The sequence below is a fragment of the Crocodylus siamensis genome, chromosome 1, assembly GCF_052110815.1.
Source record: "Crocodylus siamensis isolate JL-2025a chromosome 1, ASM5211081v1, whole genome shotgun sequence".
NCBI classification, from domain to species: Eukaryota; Metazoa; Chordata; order Crocodylia; family Crocodylidae; genus Crocodylus; species Crocodylus siamensis.
In genome coordinates, this window is record NC_143395.1 from 264,752,191 (window position 1) to 264,773,057 (window position 20,867).

General features: G+C 43.9%; 1 protein-coding gene across 9 annotated transcripts in view; it reads left to right on the plus strand.

Annotated features, from left to right (window-relative positions):
• DMD (dystrophin) overlaps positions 1–20,867 on the plus strand; it is a 2,140,576-nt gene that overhangs the window by 2,041,949 nt on the left and 77,760 nt on the right. For all 9 annotated transcript variants that reach the window (XM_090061814.1, XM_090061802.1, XM_090061811.1 and 6 more), the window contains one exon: positions 12,608–12,682. In XM_090061814.1, coding sequence (XP_089917940.1) covers positions 12,608–12,682 — 75 coding nt within the window. The remainder of the gene's footprint in view (positions 1–12,607; positions 12,683–20,867) is intronic.

Here is a 20,867-nt window from a genome sequence, read left to right on the forward strand (position 1 = left end):
TGTTAAACTCATTTTGCCCAGCGGGCCAAATGAGCATGTGGGCCATGTCCACAGTCCACATAAGAGGCATGGGACTGGTCCACGGGCTGGATTGGGCTCATAGACTGGCCACTAGTGCTAGATTCAATATGTAGGCCATGAGCATCCCAGACCACCCCCGTGGGCTGCCTACCCCTTACACAATGGAACCAACTTTATTGCCGCATGGTGAGTGTGCTGGATCCAGCTCCACACACTGTGTGCACTCCTTGGGGCCGGTCCAGTATGCAGGTCCCATCCAAGACCTACAGTGGCACAGCAGGCCAGATGATGGAGCTCCAGGGGCCATATCTTTGACATCCCTGCTATGAACTGATGCCTTTTTCTCCCTTTCAGAATATCTGCTGTTGTATAAATTGTGGCGGCGGAGGCATATATGATTTCATAGACAACATAGATTTCATAGATTTCATTGACATCAGGGCTGGAAGGGACCTCGGGAGATTGAGTCCAGCCCCCTGCCCAAAGAGCAGGAAGTCAGCTGGGGTCATAGGATCCCAGCAAGATAAGCATCCAATTTGCTCTTGAAGGTGTTCAATGTAGGTGCTTGAACCACCTCCGCTGGCAGACTGTTCCAGACCTTGGGGGCTCGGACAGTAAAGAAATCCTTCCTTATGTCCAGCCTGAAACGGTCTTGCAGGAGTTTGTGACCGTATGACCTCGTCATCCCTTGGGGCGCTCTGGTGAACAGACGTTCCCCCAGATCCTGGTGGTCACCCCTGATAAACTTATAGGTGGCCATCAGATCACCCCTGAGCCTACACTTTTCCAGGCTAAAGAGTCCCATGGCTCTCAGCCTATCATCGTAAGATCTGTTTTCCTGACCTCTGATCATGTGCGTGGCTCTCCTCTGGACTCTCTCAAGCTTCTCCACATCCTTTTTGAATTGTGGAGCCCAAAACTGGACGCATTACTCGAGCTGCAGCCTCACCAAGGCCGAGTACAAGGGGAGAATGACGTCCCGGGATTTGCTCGAGAAGCATCTATGGATGCAAGCCAGCGTTTTGGTCACTTTATTAGCCGCAGTATCACATTGCAGGCTCATGTTCATCTTGTGGTCAATGATGACCCCCAAATCTCTTTCTTCTGTAGTGGTATGCAACGTAGCACTGCCGAGCCTATAAGGGTGCTGCAGGTATTTCCTCCCAAGGTGGAGAACCTTGCATTTTTTGGTGTTAAACACCATCAGGTTCTTGTCTGCCCATTTGCTGAGCTTGTCCAGGTCAGCCTGGATCACCCGCCTATCTTCTGGCGTGGATGCTTTGCCCCAAAGTTTGGTGTCATTGGCGAACTTGGCCAGTCCACTCCTGACTCCAGTGTCCACATCATTAATGAAGATGTTGAACAGTATGGGTCCCAGGACAGAGCCTTGAGGGACCCCACTGGTCACAGGGCACCACGATGAGTGACTGCCATCAATTACAACCCTCTGGGTCTGACCACGGAGCCAATTTCCCAGCCAGCGGATCGTGGAGGAGCCAAGGCCACAACTGGGCAGTTTGGCCAAGAGGTGATCATGGGATACCAGATCAAAAGCTTTTTTGAAGTCAAGATATATGACATCAATCTCTTCTCCCTCGTCTAGGTGATAGGTCACCTGGTCATAGAAGGAAATGAGATTGGTCAAACAAGACCTACCCGCAACAAACCCGTGCTGACTATCCCTTAGGATGTTAGCCTGCGCCAGTCCCTCAAGGATGGCCTCATTAATAAACTTTTCTAAGATCTTGCCCAGGATAGAAGTCAGGCTAATGGGTCTGTAGTTAGCCGGATCTACTCTCCTCCCTTTCTTGAAGATCGGCACCACATTGGCCTTCTTCCAGTCTTCGGGCACTACACCAGAGCATCAGGAATTTTCAAAGATCCGTGCCAGGGACTGGGCTATGACTCTCGCCAGCTCCTTGAGTACCCTGGGGTGCAGATTGTCAGGGCCGGCTGACTTGAAGGTATCCAGCTTCTCAAGGTGTTCCTTCACGAGGTCAGCATTGATGGAGGGTAGGGGATCCCCATCACCCGGATCTCCCTGTCCCATAACAGGTATGGGCGTCCCATGGGACTGATGAAAGACTGACGCAAAGTACCTATTTAATAGCTTGGCTTTTTCCTGGGTGTCGGTTGTCAGTTGCCCCATCTGGTTTAGCAGGGGTCCAATGTTGCCCTTGCTTTTCCTCCGGCTCCCCACATATCTGAAAAAGGACTTTTTGTTGTCCTTGATGCTTGAAGCTAGTTGGAGTTCAGTTGCAGCCTTGGCTTTCCTGGTTTGCTCCCTGCAGGACTGGACCAGCGCAGAATAAACCTCCTTGGAGGTGAATCCCGTCCTCCATCCTTTGTAGGCTTTCCTTTTTAGCCGCAGGAGGTCCGCTAGGTCCCTGGAGAGCCAGGAGGGCTACTGTGCCTTCGTGCTGCCTTTCCTCCGTGTTGGAATAGATTTAGCTTGTGCACTGAGGATCGCTTCCTTGAGAAGTAACCACTCTTCTTGAACTCCCATCTCCCTGAGGTCACGGTCCCTAAGGGCCTGACCGACAAGCCTCTTGAGCTTGTCAAAGTCAGCTTTTCTGAAGTCAAGGACTTCTGTGTTGCTGACTGACTTGCCAGCTTTACAGCAGATGGTGAAGGTGATCAGCTTGTGGTCGCTGTCACCCAGCTTCCCATCGATCACTAGGTCGCCGATTAGGTCGTCTCCCGTAGCCAGTGCCAGGTTGAGCAGCGCTTTGCCTCTCGTTGGCCCATAGACTTCTTGAGTCAGGTAGAGGTCATCCACGCACGAGAGAAAGCTTTGCGACTGCTCGGATTTTGCTTAGTGATCTTCCCACGAGATGTCCGGGTAATTGAAGTCACCCATGACAACCAAGGTCCTGGAGCAAGTGGCCTCAGTCAGTTCCCGGGTGAACTCCTGGTCAAGCTCAGGACTTTGAGTGGGAGGTCTGTAGTAGACTCCCACCGTTGTGTCCCCTGTGCCGTATTCCCCATGAATTTTTACCCAGAGGGTCTCTAGCTGTCAATTCCGGTCGCCAACATCAGCTTGCAGGGACATGTAGCTTTCCTTCACATAGAGAGCTACACCCCCGCCCCTTTTGTCAACACGATCCCTCCTGTATAGGGTATAGCCCTCTATCCCCGTGGTCCAGTCATGGGTGGAGTCCCACCAGGTCTCCGTTATCCCAATGACATCATAATTCTTTGCACTGAGCAGGAGGATGAGCTCCTTCTGCTTGTTACCCAGGCTCCTGGCATTAGTGTACAGGCAGGCAAGTGTGCCCTTAGGGGCTCTTGCCTTGCCCACAGATTGCGCCAGGGCTGGGACAGGGGTGGGCTTCCTTAAGTGCCTTGGTCTGCTGGCTTTGCAAGGGTTGCTCAGCGGGCCAGCAGTGGCAGTAGTCCCCTCATCCCCCAGCGGGCTTAGTTTAAAGCCCGGTGGAGCAGATCAGCCAGCCTGGCTGAGAAGAGCCTCCTCCCCAGGGGGGAGAGGTGGAGGCCGTCTCTTCCCAGCAGCTCACTGCCTCTCTCGCCAAAGAGCGGGCTATCGTCATGGAAGCCAAAGCCTTCCCGATGACACCAGCTCCACAGTCTTTGGTTCACTGCGTGGATCCTCCTCTCCCTTCTCAGCCCATAGCCTGAGACTGGGAGGATCGATGACAACACCACCTGAGCTCCCAGACCCCTAAGCCCCGCTCCCAAATCCCTGTAGCGCCTCATGACCTGGCTGGGGGTGCTCCAAGCTGTGTCATTGGTGCCCACGTGAATAAGGAGCATGGGATAAATAAGGAGCATGGGATATGCAGGAGGCTCAGTTTTTTTTCCTAGCAGATAACTAGGAATGGAATTTTGAAAAAATATGTAGTGAAGTTTGAAGATCCAACCATATGAGTGGAATCTATTGTTTTTAGCCAAATCCTAAGTAACTTTGAATTTAAGACAACCCCCTAATATTTGGATACCAGAGATAGAAAATGTATAAATTTATTATAATTTTTCATGAACAGAATCTAATCTTTGGAAGATCATTTTAAATTATTCGCCCCTCCCCTGTACCCTGCTCCTCTTCCCCAGCAGGAGGGCAAACAATGGCAGCAGAGGGAAGACAGACTGTAAGGAAGTCAAGAGCCCGGATTCTTCCCTTGCTCTAACTCCTGCAGTGCCTGCCTCGTTCAGTGCTTGCTCCCTCCATATGTTACCATTTGCCCCACCTGGAGCCTCACTTCACCTCCTGCTTAGTTTCTCTTGCCACTTGCCCCCCTCCTGCTTGCACCCCCTGATACCTGTTCCTCCCCACAGTGCCTGTGCCTCCTGGCCCCATTCCCATCCACCACTTGCTTCCCCATGTTATCCACCTTCCTTTGCGTCTGCACTTCCTGACTCCTGCTCTTGGAATCACCTGCCCCCCCTTTTGCCCTCCCTACCCCTATCTTCCCATTGCTGCCACCTACCTTCCCATTGCTGCTCTGGCTCCAGCTGGGGCCCTGGTTTGACCTGAAGCATTAAGCAAGGAACACACTGTCTCCAGCCCCTGCTTGGCCATGCAGCAGCAGTTATGGAGGTGGCAGCTTTGTCCTCTGGATCCAGGGCCAGAGCTATGGCCTCCACTGCCACAGTGTGGCATCATATGCCACATGCCCTCGGCCAGAGCAGGGCCCCAGCTGGAGCCAGAGCTTTGACAGAAAAGTAAGCAATGGTGGGGAGCAGAAGCTGCAAAGGGGCAAGTGATGACAGGGGGTAGCGACTGCATTTCCAACTCCAACCCTGAGCTACAGCTGCTGCTCTCCACACACTCACTTGTGGTTGAATCTAAAGCAAGGGGCTTTTCCCCCCATGTTGGATGGGGGATAAAACCTCATCTTAGATTCAATGAAATATGGTAGTTGCTGTACTAAAGTTAGTTTATGACTTTCTCCATTTTGGAAATTCAGAAGGTCATCACATGAGGCATTTGAACTATCGTTCTGGTTTCTTTTTCTTAATAGGCAGGAATTGAGAATTCTAGTAAGCACCGATAGTATTCAGTGGCACTGTTGTGTTTTGTCCTTCAAGGAGGAAACTTGTGTCTGTGAACTGTATCTGTGATCAACTTAGAAAGATATCTATTTTATTTTACACAAAAGATCAAAGTAGCTTCCAAGTAGAAACAGCTTCTTGAGTAACTGTCTGATTTTTTACTACTTTTTTTTATGTGTGTGTGCACCAAGTATGTTATATGAGCAGCATTTGGCAGGGACAGCTTGGACCATCTCAGAAACATTTAATCATACTGAAGGGTTAGCATGTGTCAGAGGACAGTACATTATTGAATGAAACACCCCAGTCATTCAGCACTCTTAACAGCTGGAGCTACTGTTGAGTCACTGGTCCTTTCAAGAAAAATTCTGATACCCAGTGAAGTAACATTTTCTCCAGGGTCCGCTGTGCAGAACATGGATGTTCAGAACTGGAGCATTCATTATTTCAAATTTGTCTTTTTGTTTTTGCTTGCCACTCCAGACAATAAGGTGTATACACTGTGTTTATTTCTAGTTCAAAACCAGAATAAATAACTCCCTTTCAAATTTATTTGAGAAAATTAGGACCTAACCTGAAATAGTTGTTTTTCTAGTTGTCATTTTAGGTTGATCATTGTTACTGTTTTTGTTTTGCGTTGCTTTTAATTTAAGTAGGTGTGTGTCTCACATTTTCAGTACAAGCTGTTGACCACCTAGCAGAGCTCTTTGATTGCCCATCCACTGCCAAAAGGAGCACTCAAACTGATGCCGATGCATATAATAATTGTAATTAAGATTTACTGTGAATGAAACATATTGGAAAATACATTGAAGATGCAACTGATGGTGTAGTCTCAGCTCTTTCAAATTAGAGATTGATCCTCATGTTCTGTGCCTCTGTTGCCATGAAGTTTGTAGCTGAAGTGCACTACAGAATTTAAGCCTCAATTCAAAAAAAGGATTTCTAGTCTTTATGGGTACAATGGCATAGCTTGAAATGGTGCCTTTCCACTTACCTCTGCAGGATGGTATTTTCAAAATCCAGTGATGATAATGTTTATGTTAACATTTAGCTCTTTCCCTCTACATGAGTTTAGCAGAAGCACCAATTTCATGTATTCATTCTGCATTCCCATACCACTAGCTCCACTTGCCTGGGTTTCAAAATCTCAGCCTTATCCTGCTGTGGCCTATACTGCAGTATTTTAAAAAAGGGATTGGGCAAAATACTCTGAATTTATTCTGGATTTTTATCACTTGGCTGCATCTTCTATGATATCAAAGATCTGCTGGTGGGTGAAGATCTTTCCCATACAGCAGAGCTGTCCACCTGGTGGCCTGTGAGCTGTATCTGACCTGCAAGAGGTTAACATGAGGTCTGAGGGCTCTCATGTGGCCTCCGCTACCCCATTGCTCCTGTTGCTGGCATCTCTAGAGAAAGATAGGATGGTGGAAGAAGACCTAGGGACCCTGCTTGTCATACAGCAGAGACACTCTGCTGCCTAGTTGGCAGGAGCCTGGCTATTCAGAGATTGGACAGCCCTGTCACAGAAAATGGATAGTCACAGCTTAAGGAGTAGGTATTGGACACCACAATATATCTGAGCAAATTGCATGATTGTCTAGTGAGCTTTTTTCCTCTGTTATTTCTATTACTGTTTCTTCCACTGACAAACAGTAGAGCTGAGGTAGAAGCTTGCAAGGGTCATACAGCTGACTTGCAAACATCTACACAATGCAGCATCTTTCTGGTTGGCCTAACCTTTCAGGAGAAAATACTACCTTCTGTGGTGGAGTAAATGTCTCTCTTGATTCTGTTTCCATTGAGAGGTCAATAGTAGATATTTGCTGTTTCTAGCTGGTGGAATCCTCCTAGTCAAACATCTTCCCTGAAATGAAAATATGGTTCGTGGCAGAATGGATAAAGTCATTTTTTTTCCCTTTCTCGGATGTATATATTATCATCTTCATTGCTTCTTGTTTATTCTCTTCCTCAGTTTGTTTCATTCCCCATAACACTATAGTATACTTAGGGGAAGGAACATTCACGAGCATTTCTTCTCATTTTTTGAATTTAGAATTTGAAACAGCTGAAGTATCTGAAAATAAGCCTCCAGGAACCTCTATTTCAGATAATACCTTTTAGAGGGAGGCAGAAATGTATTTCTTAGTTTTCTTTACAGCTAAGTACAGACAGTCAAAAAGCCCAAAGCTGAATTGGTTCAGTCTCTGCAGGTTACTGTAAGATGCACAGATTAAATTGAAACAAGTGAACATTTACCTTTGATTCAGGAAATGCACCCACATGCCTGCAGTAGCTCAGGCCAGAAGCTGGGGATGCTAAAGCATAGGTCTCTGGCTGTGTTCACTTCCTCTTCTTGCTGCCCCTGAGGCCTCTGGGATTTGCAGTTCAGAATTACAACAGCATGACTCTGCAGGGTTGCTCATCACTTCCTCTTCCTGCTTCCAGGTGCCCCTGGGATTTGTAGTCCACAGTTGCAGCCATCAGGTTTGAGTGGGGGAAGGGATGTTTAACTCCCCTCCCTGGCCCCGACCCTGTAGACTGGGTTGCATTCCCAGCCAGACTTGCCCACCCCTCCACACCTTTGTCAGCCAGCCCTCACTGCTCCAGTTAGGGAGCAAAGGTGGTGTGGCCAGCCCTGCTGTCTAAAGCAGACAGCACAGATTCTGGGGTACTGTGATTTAACTTGAACCAGGAAGCAGTCTGGGATAGAAATTTTATAAAGTGGTTTGACCCAAATCAGTTAAGTCTGATACTACATTCAACCAGGTTTATCTTAAACCAATATTGGCCATTTTGAAATTGGTTTATGTGTACTGAGCTTCTGTTTTGTTACAAGTTTAAACCAGTTTTTGATCACTTAAACCGGTTTATGTGCAACTTCTGTCCCTAGCCTGTTTGCAAGGGGGTTGGGGGAAGGATATTGACGTAACCCTTAGAGGGCATTCATTATTCTTTGCAAGCAAGGGCCACACTGAGGTTTTTCCCCCATGGGACCAGTCAGGGAAGAACATCTGGGAAAGGAACAATAAAAGTTGTGGAGGGTCTGTGTACTACAGAGGGAAAGGTCTCACCCTTTTTTGCTGGACAGGCAGATTTTTGTGCCATGGTCATTTCATAGGAGGGTATTAATTTGTAGGAGGGCCATGGCAGGCTGCTGCTTGGGGTCCCCATTCCACATACATACACTATATTGATCCCAAATAGAACATTTTATTTTCCTATTCAACCTCCTGCAAGTTGCTTCCATTGCCACTAGTGCTGAAGCTCTTAGAAAAGATAAGTTTCTCCCCATTTTAAGCTATCTTAAATCACGGATCCTGGTTAAAGTATAGCACATGGCAGCATTAGGAACAGGAGAAAATTTAGGTCTTCACCTATTTACCTTCTATAAGCCATATCCAGATGTGCAGGCACATGCAGTTTGTGTCTCTGCAAACCTCTTTTAAAAGGTTTAAAACATTAAAAAATGTGGTCCATGCTGCAAATTTGTAGTGTGGGGAAAAAATTTGCTACTGGGAAATCCTGGTAATAAAAAAAACAAAACAAAAAAAAGTGATGCAACGCGGCACGTCACAGGAGTGTGTGCCAGCAGACACAGAGGCTCAGCCCTCCAGGAAGACACTCTGGCTGCTGGCCAGAGTATCTCCCCTCCTTTAGTACTGCCCCGGCTCCTCCAGCAAACCGGGAGCTGGGAAAAGTGGGGAAAGGGCAGTTTGCCTGAAGGAAGGCATTTTTCCCTGCACCAAAGTGGACATGCGGGGTGTGCTTAGTGGCAAAAAGTAGCGAACTTGTGCTGCTACTATTTTTGCTGCTGCACATACACACCCCTGCATGTGAGGACATGCCCATAGTGCCGTCCTCCTCCCCCCAGCAGCCTCAGACTGCCCGATTTCTACCCCCACCCCATCATGCTCATTTGTAAGGTGAAGGGCTTATTTCCTCATGTTAAATGGGGGAAAAAACTCATCTACTAATTGAATAAAGATGGTAACCCACAATTTGAACTCTAGTCTTGTAGCGAGCTCATATAGCAATGTAGAAAGTTATCTAACCATTACATTTTTGTATAGAGATGTTTTATTAGAATAATCCATGATTTATCTTTCAAAAATATGATGATTTGTCTTGCAAAAATATCATGGATGAAAGCATGAATTTAAGGATTGAGTGATCAGTGGCATTGAAACCAGAAGGAAGTTGTTACAGAAAGTGGCAGGAAAGAAGCAAAAGGCAATCACCAACTGGGAAGAGTTGGAGAGGTGAACAAGAATAATCTTCTACTAAAAGACTGGAGTCAGTAATGTAACGAAGGCAGAAAGACCATTGTCTACTAAGATCAGAACTATAGGGTGAAGAAATGTTCACAACAGTAGAAATTGATATTGATATTGACAAATGTATACATAATAGCTACCATCTCTTCCTTTTCAGTTAACACATTTCTGCAGCTTACTGCTTTTTCCACCCACAACACCTGGATTCCATCTATGTATTTTATGTTTTTGGAGATTCAGGTGATCAGCAAGCAGCATTACACAGTGTTAATGGAAAGCAAAGCAGTGTTGTGCTTGCAGAAGAATGAACATAAAATATTTTCTCTTGAGACAAATTGATCTTATAGACTGTTCTTTCTCTTCTGCAGTAGCACTGCCTTACATATTTTTCTGTAGATGTTAAGTATAAGTGGAAAAAAAAATGTATGGCAGTTAGTAGGTATATAATTCTCTTATTATATGCTAGCCAAAGTCTAGTTTATATTATTCTCCATGTTACTCATTTTTCCAATCTCACTTTTAACAAAGAAATTTTGCTTCTCTTTCTCTAAAATTGCAATGGGTTTGGAGTTTTGGGGAGGGGGTGTTTTTTGTTTTGGGGGGGGGTTGCTCTTTTTCTTTTTTTTCCCTTTGTGGAATAGATGTAAATTTCCAACAAGTTTCCAAAGTGAAACTGAAGTCACAGTGCCTTGCAAAGGAGTGCTTTATTAATTTGGCTTCAAGACAGATTAAGTTACTTTGTTTAAATTACACAGTTTATTCTAACTACATTAAGGTTTATGGACCTGTCAGTATTATTGTGCGATCGAGATGGTGGGAACAATCCACTAGAGAACTGCCCATTAGAAAGGTGCATGGAGCAGTGTAGAGAAGGAAATCGCTAAATACACAAAGCTGAAGGCTGCCAACTTCTTCTGCAAGACGAGGTGTTTTGGAGACAGTGTCTTGTATACCTAGCTAAAAGGTATACATCATCTGTCAAATAAGCAAAGCTCAAATGACCCTTAGAAAACAGCTTAATGAAAATAAAACTTAGGTAATAGAGATTGTATTCCGTCTGGTACTCAGACATGTATAGTGTTTTAAAATGTATGATGTGGATGCATATGTAGACCTGAGAGTCCATTTTACAAATAGCTCTTTGTATTTATATAGTCCTTACTTCTTTAAAACTTTCTAGCAATAAGGACTGTTTAAGCTTTACAGCTTCCCTGTGCAAGACTGAAGTAGAAGGACCCCTTTAGGACCAAGCATGGGTCCAGCATAAAAATTAGGAGAACAGAAACATCCTCATGTGCTTTGTTGGTTATCTTACCAGGATTGCAGCTCCCTGTGATCAGTTAGATATTGGAATGGCTACTTGTATGCACAAAAAGCCCATTGCTTATTATTGTAATAACTGCACATCTTTCTTTCTGTCTGTATGTGAAATTCAAGTTCTGCAGTTATAATTTTCGTTCTCAAAAACTAAGAGCTTGCCTGTGTTGCAGACACAGTGTAATGTAGAGATACCCAGGCCAGCTCTAAACCAGTAGTTCTCAACCTTTTTAGACTGAAGACACCCCTTGGAAAATTCCAAGTTCTTATTTTTCTGTAGTAAAAAAAACAAGTAAAAACTAATAAAGCAATTATTCAATTGCAGAGAAGTCAGTAGGACCTCACAACAGGTCAGAATGTTTTCAACACTAAGGATTCCTACTTGAAATCTGTGGATTTTATTTTGTGAATCAAGTTCGCATACCTAACAGAACTAACATTGCATGGCACCTGTAAAAGGATCTCAGGGCACCCCAAGCTGCGTCAACACCCTGGTTGAGACTACTATTATAAATGATAACCACTCACTACAAGCTGTGCTGCCACAACTATGTTGCCTCCATTACCCAAGTAAGGTAATTTAAAACAAGCTGCAATATCTTCCTGTTGTGCCACTGACTACAGTGTAGACTTGTGGTTTGCCCAAAGCCATTCAACAAACTGGGTCAGAGTCAATCTATGCTGCTGCTCCCATGCAAATAATGGACCATTACACTGCCTTTAGCTACTGCAGAGGGGAAGTGAATTACAAGACTGTTAACTGATAATTAATAATCTCAATACAATTTTCCTAAGGATAATGGTGTTAATACAGGTTTCATGGACAAATTCCAGTTTGGTTAATTACATGGTATCTGTCTAAGCTGACTTCTCCTCTGACTGTTTGTTTCTTAACTCCTTGTCATAAACTCCCATGTGCTATTGAACAACTGCCTTGCTTCACCCCAGAGGTAGTTGCATTTCATACTTGAATCACGCTAATTTAGCAATCTCGCAAGTTGTTGAAAAGCTTTGTAATGGTCTGAAAATATAAAATGCTATTAGTTTAATTTATAGATGAAAAACCTGTTTTTAATTGATGTATAGAATTTGTTACTTGATTGGATTGGTCTGTAGCCTAACTGAGAAATAAAGATTTTAGCTGATTGTTGTTGCCCTGATTGTTGGACTCTCCTTTCAGGTTTCATGGGAAGCTCTGCAAATGTTTTGTTTTAGCTAACTGAGATGGTTTTAATTTAAAATACTGGAATAAAACCCATATTCTGTGATTTATTTCCTGGACCCTAATTTTCTCTCCATCTCAATTTTAGGAGCTAGTCAGCTCAGTGGGCCTTCAAAGGGGCTGCTGAAAAGTTAGCCTGCAGGATGAACTCAAGAAGTAGATTTCTGAGACATCTTTATCTTGAGGCAGGGGCTCCAATATTAGTTAACTTGGTGCTAAGTGGAAGTGTCTCACTTCAGTACATTGAAAAGCTGTATGTTTTTCTTTGGTGCATTGTCTTTCTAGACTCCTAGATGCAGAGACTAGAAGCTGACTACCATGTTTTCTATGCCAAAATCATTTATTTCAGCTGCTCTAACATGCCTACTCTGACATTAGGTACAGAGGGAAGACTTTCATGTTTCTCAACTCTCTTAAAGTAGCCACACCTGAACAGCTATCTAAAATAATATGAAATGCTGTCTTTTTTGTAATTTTAAGTGTCATTATATTACTAGTAAACATGTCTTTGAAGCAGATCAGGCTGTGCCCGTATGTTAAGAGACTGATTTTAATTTTTTTTGAATGGTTATGTGTCTTTGGATTTTATTAACACTAATTCCATAAGAAAAGTATAATTTCTCCCTTGCAATTTTTCGTGTGCAAACTAATGGCTATATTCTTGGTTGTGTTTTACAACCTGATTTGTTAGGTTGTCACTGAACACTTACATTTCTCTGGTGAAAATAATTTGTACTTTTATGACTTCCTCATCTAGCTGACCTGAACAATGTCAGATTTTCGGCTTACAGAACTGCCATGAAACTCCGAAGACTGCAGAAAGCCCTCTGCTGTAAGTATATGCCTATATGTTTATGCTTCTTGATAGTCCCTTTTCCCAAAAGGGGCAAGCTAAACAACTTTTAGAAGCAGAAAATATCTCAGGAACAGATGTCTATCCAACGTCTGGCAACTCTGAACCAGCAGTTTTGCACTGCTTTTACAATGACAAGAAACTCTGAGAACCCACTTCACCCTAAGTTAAGACAAAACAATGAACAAGACCTTATATTTGCAATTCCTAAATATGTTTAGTTTTAAAGTTTAATTTCTGAGATGGTTGTGTTTCTCCTGTCTCTTGCATTTCAGCTTAGGATCTGTGTTCACATGTTCTCTGGAACTGTGTCAAACCTCAGTATTTTAAGCATATCCCATAATGGGGCTAAAGGGTTGGGTGAATTAAAGGGAGTGGCTTCACTAATGAATAGAGTTAATCCTTGAAATCTGTATGTTGGTAAGTATTTTGAACAAAAAATTAAAATCCTTGCAGCATCATGAAAAATGTAAGAAAAATTACCAAAGCCACAAAAGCACAAAGAGTATTTCTTATTGCTGTGCTGAACTTCCAATCTGGCTAATGAATTAAACTCAGATCATTTTTGGTATTTTGCCAAGGAGAATGAAGTGATATAGAAGTAATTTTGAAATATAAAAATCTGGAAATCAGAAATGTTAAAAATACCTATTCTTAACAAAATCCCGTACTCTCCATCTTCCAACAAGTATATTATAGGAATATATTGTTTTAATCTTTGTCTCTCTCTTTTAAAATACACGAGTTTGTAAGTGGAATATTGCTTCTGAGATTGTAAACATCAACCACAGTATGTTCCAGTAAGTTGCTTCTGGCCATAAATATACTATGTTTCTCGTTTAGAAATATACAAATAAATGTAATCTCTCTACGGTCTCCATAAAGTACAGGGTTTTTTAAGATTACATTTTTCATCAATAGTATATTTTATAGAAAGTTTGAGAGTTGATGAGCACTATATGTTTGAGAGCCTTTCCATTTCCAGTGGCAGTGGCCTGGTTTTCCGTAGAATAAATAGAATGGAACTGTGTGAAAGTAAAGTGTTTGCTTTCCTCTGGAAGACTGACTTGAAGTATTTCAGTTCCTGTATTGCAGGGTTTTCAGGCCATTTGAACTATGTAGGTATAAGTGAGATTTTATGTCTGAAAATATGGGTGCTAAAATGTTTTGGGCCTGTTTTTTTTTTCTCTCTCTCTCTGTTTCACACTTATTAACTCTGAAGACTTCATACTGTCTTGGTGTGATCTAAGGGCCTAAATAGGCTTTTGGATTTTACAAATGTGAAATATCCAGAGTAAAATCCTGGCTTCATTGAAGCCAGTGGTGTTTTATAAAAGTATTTTGTGTTTCATTACAGTTTGTTTATAATGGTCGGAAAAAATAAATGATGATTTCATCCCATCAAAGTTTACAGCCTCCACAGTTTTATTAATTAGACTAGGTGTTGCAGGACAGCTGTTTATTAAAGAAAACATTGAAGACTGCTATGCTGTGTCATTATATTTTTATGCCACTGCTTCTCTCTCAAATTATCTTAAGGGTTAAGTACAGGCATTCAAAAGGCCCAAGTCTGGATTTATTCAATTTTGCACGTTTGTCTAACCTGCATAGTTTGAACTGATTTGAAGTGAATAGATATTCACTTTTGATTCCAGAAATGGAAGCCACATGCCTGCAGTGACTCAGGCTATAAGCTGTTGGACACTAGAGCCCTCTCTTCTCTTCAGTAGCAGCCGCAAGGCTGCAGGGAAGCTGACCAGGGGAGAGGGCTGGGGGGTGTGACCAGGCCCTGGTAGGCTGCTGAGTATGATTGGGGAGGGGTTTAAACCCCCACCCTGGGAGTGTGCCTGGAGGGGGAAGAGGGAAGCAGCCCTTGCCAGAATTGTCTCGGGGGGGCTCCCCTCTCCCACAGACATGGAGACCCCAGCCAGGGATCCTCTCCCTGCCCCCTCTTCACCTGATGCTGCCCAAGTGTGCTTTGGTTATGCCCGTCACCGCTAGAGAAGCGAGCAGGGGGGTAAGCTGGGCAGACCCAAGCTGGGGTCCTGTGTGGCTGGGAGAAGGGAGACAGAGGCTTTAATCCACCTCCCTCCCCCAGAGCCTGCTGGCCTACACCCCCCGCCCCCTTCCCAGCAGCAGGGTGAAGTCTGGCAGGAACTGCACTGTCTCCACTAGGCAGACTGGACTGCACCAGCCAGATTTTCCACCTGCACCCCTTGGAGGATTCTGATTTAACTTGAACCAGGAAGGGGTCTGGGACAGAAGTTTCATAAACCAGCTTGACCTAAATCAGTTAAGTCTGATACTACATTCAACCAGGTTTATCTTAAACCAGTTTCAGCCATTTTTAAACCAGTTAATGTGCACTGAACTTCTGTTCTATTACAGTTTTAAACCAGTTTCTGATCATTTTAAACCAGTTTGTGTGTAACTTCTGTTATAGATTCTAGGATTGGAAGGGACCTCAGTGGGCCATCTAGTCTGACTCCCTGCCCCTGGCAGGCTTAGAAAAGGGTCACCAAGCCTGGGGTCATGTGACCCCCAGCCAGGTGCTTGTCCAGTCTCCTCTTGAAGACCCCTGAGGATGGGGCGAGCCCCACCTCCCTTGGAAGCCCATTCCAGATCCTGGCAACCCTGACCGTAAAGATCTTTTTTCTAATGTCCAGTCTAAACCATCTCTCCGGTAGCTTATGGCCGTTGTTCCAGGGGGTGCCCTGGTAAACAGATCATTGCCTACTTCATGTTGCTCTCCCCTTATGAATTTGTACACCACCACAACGTCCCCTCTCAGCTTCTCTTGGAGAAACTGAAGATATTCCTAGCCCAGAAGTTTTTTTAATGGGTTTTCTTTAAAAACTCACTTTAAAGCAAAGGTTTTCTGAGAGCCAACACTTTTAACAAACATTTATTGACACCTGCACCAAATACCTAAGCACATTCTTCACACTTTATCCAGAGGGGGATGTTGGAGGCATTTTGTTAACAAAGCTTGTTCTTCCAAAGAATTTTAAATACAGAACAGGAGGACTTATTAAATTTGTCATATCCTATGATTTCACCATTTTCTTTAACACATTTTAATTGTGTAACAAAATTGTTACTGAGTTTATTAAGGTTTCTTTGATGGCCACCAATAGAAATTTAACACTGTTTTAGATCCCAGCGCCTGTATGTATAAACAAGAAGGTCAGATTTCCAAATGAAGTGGTTGTTCCATTACCACCCTTTTCCCTTCATCTTTGAAACTGGGAGAAGGAAAAAAATCCTAGAATTTTTCCCATCACTGCAACCCCTGTAAATGCAATGCATGTTTGTCTTTTGAGGACTTCCTCCCCAAAGTTAATGATGGATAAGTTGTAGAAAGCCTTTACAAGTGGAGGTATGGCCTATTTCTTAGTAGCAAAATAAAAATGTTTTTACTTAATGCTATATTTAAGAAGGGTAATATTGTGTGCTTTATACAATTTTGAGTAGCTAAATATACAAATTAATATAATATAATATATAAAATATATAAAAATGTAAACATTTATATAAAAAGCTATATCAGGTCTAAAGAGAAATATGGGAAAAAATGATAGGAAAATGAGGAAAAATGGGTGGTTGTACTCCCCATACCAACCTTCTCCTTGGTGTGCAGCAACCCAGAAAGAATTGAATTTAGCTAAAAGCATGCCAGAAAAAGCAAAAAAAAAAAAAATCCCCCAAAGCAGAGTCCACTGTTACACCAGCTCAAGAATGTTATTAGATAAACATGCATCAGGGACTTCAAAATGAAGCAAAGTTGATACATAAAAAACATGGCTAAAGGCTTTGAGGAGCTGCTGCTTATTAGCGTGAAAAGCCTTAACAAAACAGAATGACCCATGTTTATCTGTAGCCGCATGTATAATTAAGCTGCCACCCAGATGCTTGAGGGGTGCACTTAATTACCATTGATTCATTATCTCAGAGGAAACTGAGTGGTCAGGCTAATGCTGGGAGTTAAAGGTGGTGTGATTGTTTTGCTGCATTTCCAATCTGGCTAATAAATTTTTAGAAAAAAGCATCGTTCTATGGTACAAGGCTGATAAACAGGCTGTTGTTGGGCAAGGTACAGATCTAGGAATGATTGCACTCTTAGATGTAAGTAAATTAAGTATGGCTTCAAAAACAAAAAGCCTCATTTAAAGAAAATACTAATTAAAAATAGCAATGTAAATTATTCTGTAAATCACATTGTATCATGTTAAGGATATCACAATGAGCTTTCCTTGTTTATTTAAGCATTGGATACCTCAGGGACATAGAATAAGATTTTCGAAAATGCTTAAGGGGTTTAGTAGAACAAGTACCATTGATTTTCCTTGAGACTTGTTCTCAGAAATTCCTTAACCACTTCTAAAAATCTCAGCTATGCTGTATAACACATTGCCATATTATCTCCTGCCTGTATACATGAGGTTAAAGAAAATATTTCTTATCCCATTGGGACATAAAGGGCTAGCTTCCCTCTTGGTGTAATTCTTGGAAGGGCAGGGATGTAGCTCTCTATGTGAAGGAGCAGTACACTTCCCTACAAGCAGAGATTGGCACCCAAGTGGGGTGACTAGCAACCCTCTGGGTTAGAATAGAAGGAGAATGTGGTGAAGGGGATATAACTGTAGGAGTCACTAGCTGAACCACTAGCAAGGAGATATGAGCACTCATGGTTGAGCACTCATGGTCCTCGGGTCAGGTCCTGGAAAATTGGAAGAGGGCCAATGTTGTCCCAATCTTTAAGAAGGGGAGGAAGGAGGATCCAGGGGACTATAGATCAGTCAGCCTTACCTCTATCCCAGGGAAAATCCTAGAAAAAATTATCAAGGCATACATCTGTGAGAGTCCGCTGGCTAATGTTATGTGGAGGGGTAACCAACATGGGTTTATAGCAGGCAGGTCCTGCCTGACTAGCCTAGTTTCTTTTTACGACAAGGCCACCAAATGTTTAGATGCAGGAGTTGAGGTGGATGTTATCTGTCCAGACTTCAAGAAGGCCTTTGACATGGTATCCCATACCATCCTTATTAATAAACTGAGGAGATTTGCCTTGGATGATTATACAGTAAAATGGGTAGCAAACTGGCTCAGGGGTCACACTTAGAGGGTGATGGTGGATAGGTCAGCGTCAGCCTGGAAAGATGTGTGCAGTGGAGTCCCTCAGGGCTCAGTTCTGGGGCCGGTGCTATTCAACATCTTCATCAGTGATCTGGACGAGGGGGTGGGAAGCACCCTGGCCAAATTCGCAGATGACACAAAAATATGTGGTGGAGCTAACACCCAAGAGAGGAGGAACCAGATCCGGGCTGACCTCAACAATTTGGGGAAGTGGGCAAAGAGCAACAGGATGCAATTCAATAAGGACAAGTGCAAGGTGCTGCATCTAGGGAGAAAAAACTGCCATCATATCTGTAGGCTGGGAGTGACCTTCTCAGCACCTTGTCGTGCATCCATAGGTGCTTCACAGACAGGTCCAGGGAGGTAATTCTCCCTCTCTACGCAGCACTGGTCAGGCCACAGATGGAGTACTCTGTCCAGTTCTGGATGTCGCAGTTCAAGCGGGATGTGGACAGCCTGGAGAGGGTCCAAAGAAGAGCCAATCATCTGATTAGAGGTCTCCATGGAAGGCCTTATGAGGAAATGTTAAGGGACCTTAACCTCTTCATCCTCTCCAAGAGAAGGCTGAGAGGAGACCTTGTGGCAGTGTACAAATTCATAATGGGAGAGCAACATGAAGTAGGCGATGATCTGTTTACCAAGGCACCCCCTGGAACAACAAGGAACAATGGCCACAAGCTACTGGAGAGCAGGTTTAAACTGGACATTAGAAAAAAGTTCTTCATGGTCAGGGTTGCCAGGACCTGGAATGGGCTTCCAAGGGAGGTGGTGCTTGCCCCATTCTTGGGGGTCTTCAAAAGGAGACTGGACAGGCCCCTGGCTGGGGTCACATGATCCCAGGTTTGGTGACCCTTTTCTTGCTGGCCAGGGGCAGGGAGTCAGACTAGATGGCCCACTGAGGTCCCTTCCAATCCTAAAATCTATGAATCTATGAGTCTAGTACAGACCTCCTAACCAGGAGGAAGAGCTTAACCACGAATTTGCTAGGGAGCTGGCAGAGGCTGTACACTTTCAGTACATGGTTGTCATGGGCGACTGCAACCACCCTGACATCTCATGGGAAGAACATTCAGCCAAATCTGATTGGTCACAAAGCTTCTTCACTTGCACTGATGAGTTCTATTTGACTCAAGAAGTCTACAGGCTGACAAGAGGCACTGCTGGACCTGGTGCTAGCCAGAAGGGATGATCTAGTCAGTGATCTGAGGATCAAAGGGAAGCTTGATCACAGTGATCATGAGCTGACCATTTTCTCTGTGAATCACAAAGCTTGGCAAATCAGTCAGCAATGCAGAAATCCTCGACTTCAGGAAAGGGCTGGCTCAAGAGGGAACTCATGGACCTCCTGAATATGAAAAGAGAAGCTTATAAGGGATGGAAGTCAGGAATTACCACTAAGGAGGATTATGCAGCACTGGCCCACACCTGTAGGGAGAAGACCAGAAAAGCCAAGGCTGAAACTGAACTCAGACTGGCTACAGGAATCAAGGACAATAAAAAATCCTTCTTCAAATACTTGGGAAGCTGGAAAAAAAAACCAAGCACAACATCAGACCCTTGCTGAACCAAATGGGACAGCTGACACAACAAAAAGCTAATCTCCTCAACAATTACTTTGCATTGGTTTTCTACCAGCCCAAGGGGATCGCCCTGCGTGACAGGATGCAGGACTACCAGGATAAGGGTGATCATACACCTATAATTGATGAAGATCTTGCGAGGGAACAGCTTGAGAGGCTGGACATCCACAAATCAGCTGGCCTGGATGGAATGCACCCAAGAGTGCTTAAAGAGTTGGCTGACATCATAGCACAACCAATGGTGAGTATATTTGAAAATGCATGGTGCTTGGGAGAGGTTCCTGAAGATTGGAAGAGGACCAACATGGTTCTTATCTTCAAGAAAGGGAGGAAGGAAGATCCAGGGAACTACAGGTCAATCAGTTTGACCTCAATCCCTGCAAAAATCTTTGAAAAAATTATCAAAAAACCCATCAACAACAGTCTATAGAAAGCTAGCGTTCTGAGAGATGGTTAACATAACTTCGTTGCAAGTAGGTCTTGCCTGACCAACCTCATTTCCTTCTATAACCAGGTGACGCATCACCTGCATAAAGGAGAAGAGGTTGATGTCATATATTTAGATTCCAAAAAAACTTTTGACTTGGTCTCCTATGATGTCCTCATGGTAAAATTGGGGAGCCATGGCCTCGGCATCCTTGCAGTCAGGTGGCTGGGGAACTGACTCCATGGTTGGACCCAAACAGTGATAGTCAGTGGAACTGAATCAACATGGCTTATGGTGACCAGTGTTGTCCCCCCACGGCATAGAACTCAGACCAGTACTCTTTAATATATTCATAAATTATCTGGATTCAGGTGTCAGAAGCAGACTGGCTAAGTTCATGGACAGTACCAAATTATGGGGAATTATGAGTGCAGTCATGCTAGAGGATAGGCTGGCAATTCAGGTTGACCTGGACAGGGTCGCAAGGTGGGTAGATCAAAACCTGATGACATTCAACACAAGAAAAATCCCACTTCATACTTAAAGGCTCAGCTGCACCATGACTGAAAGAGACTTGGGGATCATGATTGACCACAAGATGAATATGAGTCACCAATGCAATGTCACAGGCAACAATGCAAATAAAACTCTGGCTTGCATCTACTGATGCATCTCAAGCAAGACCCAAGAAGTCATCCTCCCACTTTACTCGGCCTTGGTAAGGTCGCAGCTGGAGCACTGTGTCCAATTCTGGGCTCCATACTTTAGGAAAAGCTTGAGAGAGTCCAGAAGAGAGCCACACACATGATTAGACATCAAGAGAACAGGCCATATAAGGAGAGGCTAAGAGGCATGAAACTCTTCAGCCTGGAGAGGTTCAGGGGTGACTTGGTGGCAGTCTGTAGGTATTTAAGGGGTATGCATCAGGGACTGGCAGAACTTCTGTTCATCAGGGCACCCCAAGGGAAGACAAGGTCTAACAGTCACAAACTGCTGGAAGACCATTTTAGACTGGACATAA